General features: G+C 40.2%; 1 protein-coding gene across 1 annotated transcript; it reads right to left on the bottom strand.

Annotated features, from left to right (window-relative positions):
* Nucleotides 1-1,803: 1,803 nt before the first annotated feature.
* rhcgb (Rh family, C glycoprotein b) lies at nt 1,804-8,826 on the bottom strand. Its single transcript, XM_040132979.1, has 11 exons — nt 8,604-8,826; nt 6,463-6,655; nt 5,791-5,941; nt 5,267-5,414; nt 4,962-5,128; nt 4,497-4,634; nt 4,211-4,347; nt 3,954-4,078; nt 3,717-3,790; nt 2,848-2,915; nt 1,804-1,905 (listed from the first exon to the last, which is right to left on the bottom strand). The coding sequence occupies exons 1-11, from the start codon at nt 8,824-8,826 to the stop codon at nt 1,872-1,874; spliced, it is 1,458 nt and encodes a 485-aa protein (XP_039988913.1). The 3' UTR covers nt 1,804-1,871.
* Nucleotides 8,827-9,294: the final 468 nt, after the last annotated feature.

Here is a 9,294-nt window from a genome sequence, read left to right as displayed (position 1 = left end):
TCGCTCCTGCACATGTGTGGGAATCATCCCAACTCCCACCATGGGCTCCTGCTGCTTTCGGCCAATGAAATGCCACGGCCAAGTGGACAGGAGACAGAGCACATGGAAATTACAGCTGTCATCAAAAAAAGGCGGACGGAAAGGCTTTTTTATCAGATTCAGAAATAAACTGCGTGGTGAAATTATCTTGAGCATTTATAGAAAAACAAGGCATCATCTATTGGAAGATCGTTTCTACTCCTTCACATTTCCACCCATCCTTATGCAAAAATAGCCCCAGTATTCACTGTATGAATCTACAGGAATCAGTTTAAAATGATTGCCTCCAGCATATGTGTGCAGCCCTGTCAGTGACCTTGCTCTTTTGTTACCCTTTGACCCGAGGTCATGATGACGAGGCTGGTCTCTGGTTTGTTTGAGGTCACCACAGCATCCCCAGAGAGCAATAAGGGTGTGACCTTAAACCTCAGTCTGACCCCACCAGAGAGGGGACGCTAGAGGGCTCTTAAATGAGGGAAATACACTTCCTCTTCAGCTTTTGATTAGTAAATCTTTGTATTTTTACAGTGGTAAATATTCTTGATTCGTCAAAATCAAATAAAGTAGGTACTACTTTTATATGCGATTACGAAGGTTTATTATTAATGCTTTATTAATTTTCAGAATGACATTACCATGAACAAACTTTTCAGTTTTACAAACAGCATGACATAAACACTCTACTGTGTACAATGTCTGAATGTACAAATATCAGCTTTTGACAAAATCATTAATATTCAGATTGATAACATGGCTAATACCCCCCATGTGCATTTATAAGCAGTATATAAACATTTTATACATTGTTTTAACATTAGAATGCATGTGTAATATTTAAGTGTCCTGTAGAAGTTGTAATTGTTGACAAATACTGTTAATTAATGAACACTTAAAAATGTCTTTACATGTGCCTACGTCTACATAATAGTGTGTTATAAACCACTATTAAATGTTTATATAGTGCTTATATATGCTAAATGGTGTGTGTGTGTGTGGGGGGGGGTTCCTCACAAATATCAGAGCTCTTAATTTTAAAATCCATACTCAGTGACATGATACAAAGCTCTCATGACATCTCAGTGTAAAAGTTTTCGATAAAGGCACACAAAAGTAAGTTCTATTTGAATGCATCTCACGGCAGCAAGGAGAACACACAACTATGCAACCAAACATGTGTCAAAGTAAGCTGTCAGCATAAGCTCGCCTGTCTGTATTCACTTTAAATCTCACCTGCACTCCGTTATGTCACTCAGACGGAAACAATTTAAATCAGGACAAACTAAGATGCGAAAGCTCCAGGGGAAAATCCTTAAAGTGCAACCCCAAGTGGGTCTGAGGCAAACGTGTTACGAAACATGGCCTCAAATATTTCTCTCACAAGCACTGAAAGGAACCATGGTTCAGAGTCATGTTTTTAGTCCAGCACTGAGCTGTTACATCCTGTTTTATGTCAAACAGGAGAAAAATGCAGCAGTTTTCTCAGTAAATTTACTTGATTCTCAATGTTGAAATGAGGAAAAATATTCCACCAGAACCAAGATAATGTCGCTCATTTAATGTAATATTTAATACAAATATTTGTATATTTACTCATTGAATATTTGTGGATTTAAACTGAAAGTAAATGTCTTTTGGAAAAAGAAAAGCTCTTATCCCTCTGACAGATTTTTTTTGCACTTCAAACAAACCAACAAAAAGAAAGATAACTTTTGAACAGTCATATATTCACTGTGTGTAAATAACTGGTTTTTGCTGGTGAGGGTCCAGCAGGAGAATAAAAGGAACAAACGGTCAAAAGGTAAAGAGAGATCCATCAGGATCGAGGCCTAGCGTCAGTTCTGCTCCATGGTGAAATTTGACTCAGCTCTGGAAAAGAAAAAAAAAAGCGTTACATAATGTGTGAAAAAACTGTGACTTCATAGAAAAGTTTGTAGCTCAGTGTGTACATGTAAATATTATCAAATAAAGCATTTCTTAAATAAACAGAGTTTATTTATGTTTCACGGTTTGATACTTTTACTTTCTTCCATGGCCTGCAATAAAAACCCCTTTTCATTCCCTGAGATTTGGCTTGTACATGATCCTGTGCTCATAATTAGCTGAGCCGAGGAGGTTGTTTTCATCCGTGTCTGTTTGTTTGTTTGTTGGTTGGTTGTTGGGGGACATCTGGATCATTAACTAACTGAATTTGAACTTTTTTCTCTGAAGTCTGGTGTATGTTGCTTGACAGTGGCCTGCCATTCCAGTTCTATATGATATCCCTCTACTGGGCAGATTATACTGTAGTTATAAAACCTTACAGAATCCGTGCTTCTGTTTTTTTGTGTTTAAATTTCCTTTTAATTTTCCGCAGTTGACACGACTTCTGTTGCACAACTTCAAGGTCACTTTGAAGAGCTGCACGTGCAGCGCTGTGCTGTGAAGAACCCCTATCACCAAAAAGTACAGGTGAGCTTCACCTGGAAGCGCAGAGCACGGGGTCTGCGTCAGCACTTCATAATCCAGCCCACACTGAGTGGCAGGGACAGTGCAGGCCCGTGTGTCAGCGGTGCCATGCTTTCTACAGCCACATCCTCACTGCGTGTTCATACTGTAGTCAACACTATGAACAGATATTCCCAACAAAGGGCAGGAATTACAATGAGTCACGTGTAGTCTCTGCAAGTTGGGATCTGCTGCCACCAAGAGGACACTGAGTCCAACACAATTCTCAACAAAAAAAGCACTACCTGCATCGCTTGTTTGGTATGGGAATAGCATATTGCCATGACCAGAGCGCTGTTTCAGATAAACTGAACAGACACTTACACGTCTTTGTTCCGCATGTGGTTGTTGTACTGCAAGATTGGTGGGATGCTCTCTTCATCCTCAGGAAGCTGTGAACAGTCAGATAATTCAACAATGTGATTTAAGGGGAAACAATCACCGCACAATCAATTAACAACAAAATGTGTGATTTTATGTGTGCTTGTTAATGTCAGAAAGTGGAAAATTATGAACTGTTTCTTTGTAAACAGAGGTGGTAGAATGATGGCAGCCCATTCAGTAATGGACGTAATGAGTGGAAAAACAGCCTCAGGGCAAGGAACACATTAAAATGTATCTGGTCAATAACAGCATGTAAGCAAAAGAATGTCTAGCCTGTTAAATCAAAGTCGGTTTTCATATATGTAAAATCTAAGATATGTTATCTAGACACTGCTAAAATTCTATTTAGTTTGACTAGATAAATTTAAGAAATTGTTTTTCTTGTGATGCAACACGGTGAGACTTGGCCCTGATTGGCTTCCCATAGTAAAAAAATTACTGAAATTCTTCCTGTCAGATTAGATCGGAGCAGATGAACTGAAAAGCCTCCAATCAGCAGGTTTGAATTTGAGCAGCTGGTGCTGACCAATCAGGTTCAAGCGTTGTGACCATTTTGCCCGAAAGGATGCGTCTCCGAACCCATTCGGTAAGTTGCATTTTAACTGAACTGCATCTCTCAAACAAACATAAAAACCCCACTCAACCAAAATCGTTAAAGCGTTTGTAATCTTTAAGATATCTGGTATTGATCCGTTGCAAATTCACAGTTTTCGTGGGACGAATGACTGACTCAGGTGTGACTTGATATTGATTTTCCTGTTTCAAACTGCGGAAATATCTTAATGGCTGTAGAGATTTCTCTCTCTCACCTCCCAGTAGGGCTCATCGTCAAAGCAATTGTCATCAGCGGGATCTCCCCAGATAGGTAGTCTTAAGATACAACCTAAGAAGAGTACAAATACATCTCAGCATACATGGTCTGTCATACACTGTGTGTAAACACACCCATTTTGCTCAAACACAGTAACGTCAGTTTTTAACACGCACACTCTATATTTTTAGTCATACGGCCAAACTGAAGGACGGATGCAGTGGTTACTCCTTACCGACAAGGATACCTCCGCCTACACCGAAGCAGATAGCCACACAGATGCCCGCAGCCTGGTGACCACCCTGTCGTGTGGGTGTCATGTCTTTGAAAGCATCCTCAAAGTCAAAGGTGTTAATCAGCCTTTAATACAAAAAAGGGGACCTCACAATGTTGTTCTATCAGTTAATAGTCTTTTATCATTTTAATTTAAAAGGGTAAAGCAACCATGACCTCTGGCTGCTGGTTTCCTATTTGTAAGCAAGGATCACTCACCCTTCAGTGCCATAAACCGACTCTGATGCAGCTGCAGCAGTAATGGCTCCCACGATTCCTCCTATGACTCCTGGCATGGCGTGGAGGTTATGGATTCCGCATGTGTCCTGGATCTTCAGGTGCTTTTCCATGAACGGCTGAGAGAGACATATCTATTAGGATTTGCTGAGCTTACTTAAAAAAAAAAAAAAAATCTTAACAGCTTAGTTTGACTTGAGTTTGAGAAAATACAGACTGGGACTTAGGATTAGTAAAAGCAGTAATAAAGGGCAGACAAGTACCATACCGTGAGGTAGATATAACCCAGGGTGGAGATGATACCACAGAAGAATCCTACGATCAGAGATCCGTAGGGCATCAACATGAACTCTGCTGCTGTTCCCACTGCAACGCCTCCAGCGAGAGTAGAGTTCTGGATGTGAACCTGAGAAACAGGTGCAGAAAAAAAATGGATGTATTAGTCACAAAAGAAGAAGATCAGTTTGACTGCACTTCACTGTATCAGGCGAGACAGAATATGCACCCCACCACTTCAAGGTAAAATTAAGCTTAAGTTTGCTCAGTTGGGGCACAAGTCATGCACATCACGTTTGACAATTCAACAAGTTGATCGTTGTCAGCATAACCTGTAGTGTCAGCTTTACAACGATACACACTATTATCATAACCACGTTGCTCATACATAATAGCTCAGGTATTTGACGAGAGTGTTCGTGACTGACATGAGAAAACAAACACTGCTGGTCGTTACCATGTCTAGTTTTCCATGCTTCTGGAAGAGGCTCGAGATGGCCACAGTGGTGAGCACGGTGGCGGCCAAAGCCAGGTAGGTGTTGATGGCTGCTCTGTGCTGCCCGTCCCCGTGGTCTGTGATGGCTGAGTTGAAGCTGGGCCAGAACATCCACAGGAAGAGGGTGCCTGTGCAGAGAGCAGGGAGTTTGCCGGGATAGAGGTGAGATGGCCTCATTAACCACAAATTAAAAGAATGGGAGGTACTGGAATTTTTTTCCTGAGAGCAAAAAATACAAACAGTCAAAAGCTGTAAATCATACCAACCGATCATAGCAAAGACATCTGAGTGGTAGACGGAGCCCTGCAGACGACTGCTCTGGTCCAGATTTGGCCGATAGAGCATCCACGAGATGGAAAGACCATAATAACCTCCAAATGTGTGGATCACCATGGAGCCTCCAGCATCTCTGGCCTTCAAGAAAGAAAATATTAGCATTAGTTGTAGTAGCAGTAGTTAAATTAGTTGGTGCTACGAGAATGTTATGAGGTGTTTGTAGGTGGCTGATCACCAGGGGTGCAAGGGGGCATAAGTTACAAAACATACGCAAACACAACAATGTGCCCATCTGACATCCATAGATGTCAATGGATTCGGGGATATGTTCCCATTTTCAGAATTTGAGGGCAACTGAACCATAAATACACAAATCTGAAAACTACATCCAACCTACTGTTGGTGTGTTTTGTGATACTGTAATAACGTTATCAGCCATACCATTTTCATGATACGGCTGAATACATTTTTTAAAATAAGTTCAAAACAGTACCCAGTGATGGTTCCAACTTACGTGTATGAGATTCAGGATAATATATTCCTCCACAGCAAACAATGTGATCCCAAACAGAGTCAGAACCATCAGCTGGACCGGACTGACTTTACCCAGAACTGCCCCATAGGCAATTAAGCAGCCCGCCACACAGAAGTCAGCATTGATCAGGCTGAGGAGGGAAAACAGACAAAATGTAGCGGACAAGCAATGCAATATGAAATAATTTGTAATCTGGACTGGCCAAATATGAGACAAGATTTATTTTGGCCAAGGGTGCACTTGAGCTGTGAAGCAAATAAGAGTAGAACTACTGAAGATCAATTGTGTGATTTTGAGCACTGATCCAATGGTAAACTTACCGGTTATCACATTCTCTCTTTCACTTTCTCTCCACTTACATAGACAAACAGAGATGCACATATCTGTTGACTCACAGCAACTTGGCTGCACTTCAGCAGTATCATCATTCGTCATTATCCCGAGTTTCTGTTTACCCCCGAAACACTGAGTCCACAAAAGTTTATGTGTGTAATATCTTTATTGGATTTTGTCAGTCAGACTGGTTTCCCAGCCTCACTGTGCATCCCTGTGTCTTTTGTTTATGGAAACTGTGCAGATCAGACAAAAAAATGAAGAAGAGTAAATAGAAGGGATCCTTTTAAACCACTGGGAAGAAAACCAAACACTTACTTTTCAACTCCAATTTTGATCTTTCCATCAGTGTAGTCCAGGGAGTGGAACCAGCCTTGCATCAGCAGCGCCCACTGGAGGCCAAAGGCTGCGATGAGGAAGTTAAAACCCACTGCTCCGAAGCTGTACCGCTTAAGAAATGTCATCAGGAAGCCAAATCCAACGAAGATCATCACATGGACATCCTGGAAGCCTAGGGCGTAGAGAGAAGAAGGGGAAAGATGAAGAGGATGATAAGAATTGGGTTAATGAATTAAAAAAAAAGGGGAGGGAAGGGTGGTAACGAGCTGCATAGGGGTTCAAATGTCAGAATTATTTCCTCACTTCAAAGAAAGACCAGGATTTCAGGTTTCAATGATCTGTACTTGTTGGTGTGGATTTCCTCATGCAGCCTGAAAACATACAAGTCAGGTGTAAGTAAATGCTTCTCTGTCCGGCCCATCCCAGGGCTGACTCACTTCCCAGTGTATGCCAGGATTAGACCCTCTGTGAGCCTGAAAACCAGCAAATTGAAGAGCGAAAATAGCAAATGTGAAGGAGAAGGTGAGAGGAAAGGTTTTTTCACACAGGGACAATTTGCAGTATGTGAGTCCACATCTGATCAAAATTGGAGGAAATAAATTATCAAATTTAAATCATGAAACAGAGATTTGGGGAATTATGCTAGTTTATGAGGCAGATGAAGGTTTCCACACGGTGTCCACGAATCCTTCTCTCTTTAGGTGATGCGATTAGGTTCAGTGTTTGTCATGACAACATTGCTTATTGCATAAGAGTAGATGCAACAGCAAAACCAATATTTCAGAAGATAAATACCGTCTATTCAACGCTTATGGCAAATATAGCCCATATATCTTTTTTTGGAATATATTTTTCTATATGACAGAAAAAACACAGTAAATGTCATGTCATGTCATTAAATCATAACTACATCCAATAGTGTCATTGTTAATTTGGTAATCAGGGTAATAAAACCTATTATATTCTAAATAAATCATACATTAACAGTATGTAATTATGAGTGAACTGATATGCCAGTGGAGACTCTGTATATGGACTGTTTCAGAAAACATCACTCCAGTGCGGGGACACATGAGGGCATATTAGACAAGAAGGGGAAATCACGTGAAGATGATTCAAGGACATCACAGTATGCGCTGAATATCCTGTAACTTGTTGTTTAGATGATGATATTATATGATGATACTGAGCTATATCAAGGTACTTATTCAGGTACTGATCTCTGCGGCTGATATTAAGTGTGAGATGAACTTGTAATATCTGCTATAACTAGCAAACAACAGTACGTGGATACCAGCATAAATACACCAGTATCGTTTACAACATAACACTGTAACCACCCAACGCATCTCAGGGCACACAATAGGTTCCCACTGGACTTTGAAAAATTGTTGCTTGCATAGAGGAATTGGCAACAAACAACCCACTTTGGGAAATGCTACATCAAATATATAACCGACTGGAGATATTTTCAGTTGTTTCAGACTATCCTCCTGTCAACAGGTTCTGTAATTTTAAGATGAGGTCTCAACTGTGTCAGGACATACATTTATCATCTGACATCCAACACCATATCCGAGAATGCTTCATGATAGCCTGACACTGACACCCCGGGTTGCTGGGGTAGTGCACAGCACAACCACACCCATGCAATACACTCACAACACACATCCGAAATTCCAGGCGACCAATACACAGTATATGACCAAAATAAAAGATATTTTAAATCCAGACAAAGATGTAAGTGTTGACATGTCAGCCCATAGTTAAACTGAGAAAATTGCCTTAGGGGAGTCAAACCCCAGGGGAGGTGTGCATCTGTGGGTGTCAGATCCGTGTCAGCAATGCAGGAATAATATTGTAAATCAACGTAATCTCGGAAGTATCATCTTGGTAGCTCAAGGAGAAACATATTTTACTACAATGAAAACAGAAGATTTGCAACCAAAAACAAATAAAATGAAAAAAAAAACCCAAAAAGCTAAATGTGCAGAAATGTGATTAAAAAAATATAGATTTATATAAAGTATAACGGAGGAATAAAAGGGATGAGATATTTGACATTTGGAAAAGAGGGTATATTAGAAAAAGAATAAGAAAATCAAAATAAAGTCACTTACTTGGATATCTGAAGTAGAAGTCATTCTCGATGTCACTCGGTATATTTTTAGCTTTTCTGTGTTCTATCCAGTGTGGATTCGATTCCTCATCGTATCGAATAAAGACCCCAAACAAGATAATCATTGCTGTCTGCCATACAATGCAAACTGCTGGAAGACTGAGACGAACATTAGTATTTTTTGGACGGTCACACAACTCCCTGAAGCTCTGAACACAGCCCATGGTTTTTGGCTGGTTTTGTTATTTTCTAATTTTTTTGTTTCTTTTTCCTTTTTTTTTTTTTTTAATTTTTTTTTTTTTTTTTTTTTTAAAGGTATGAGAGCTGTTGAACACCTCAATTATTCAAGTGAGATGTCAGACACTTTAAAGGCACTGAGCATCACGTTCCAGTGAAGATGAGCAAAGATGGGTGTTTGCTTTAATATGAGGACACTCCTCCCAGTGACTTCCTCCACATTACACGTAGAGTGTACTAGACTCTTCTCAGGTGGGGACACATGTTTAGGTGATCTTTTGGTTCTAAACATCTGTTCTAATTATTATCTTCTGTATTTTAACACTTTGTACAGGTATAAACCACCATACAATGCTGTACCAAATTCTGCTGCTACTAAGGATTTGCGGTGAGGAGAAGCATTTTTCATATCCTGATCAAACGGAAGACAGATGATATTTACTAGGACATTCTGT

This window comes from Xiphias gladius, chromosome 8 (assembly GCF_016859285.1).
Source record: "Xiphias gladius isolate SHS-SW01 ecotype Sanya breed wild chromosome 8, ASM1685928v1, whole genome shotgun sequence".
Lineage (NCBI taxonomy): Eukaryota > Metazoa > Chordata > Actinopteri > Istiophoriformes > Xiphiidae > Xiphias > Xiphias gladius.
Note: the sequence above shows the minus strand (reverse complement) of the source record. Positions and strands in the feature narration are given on the sequence as shown.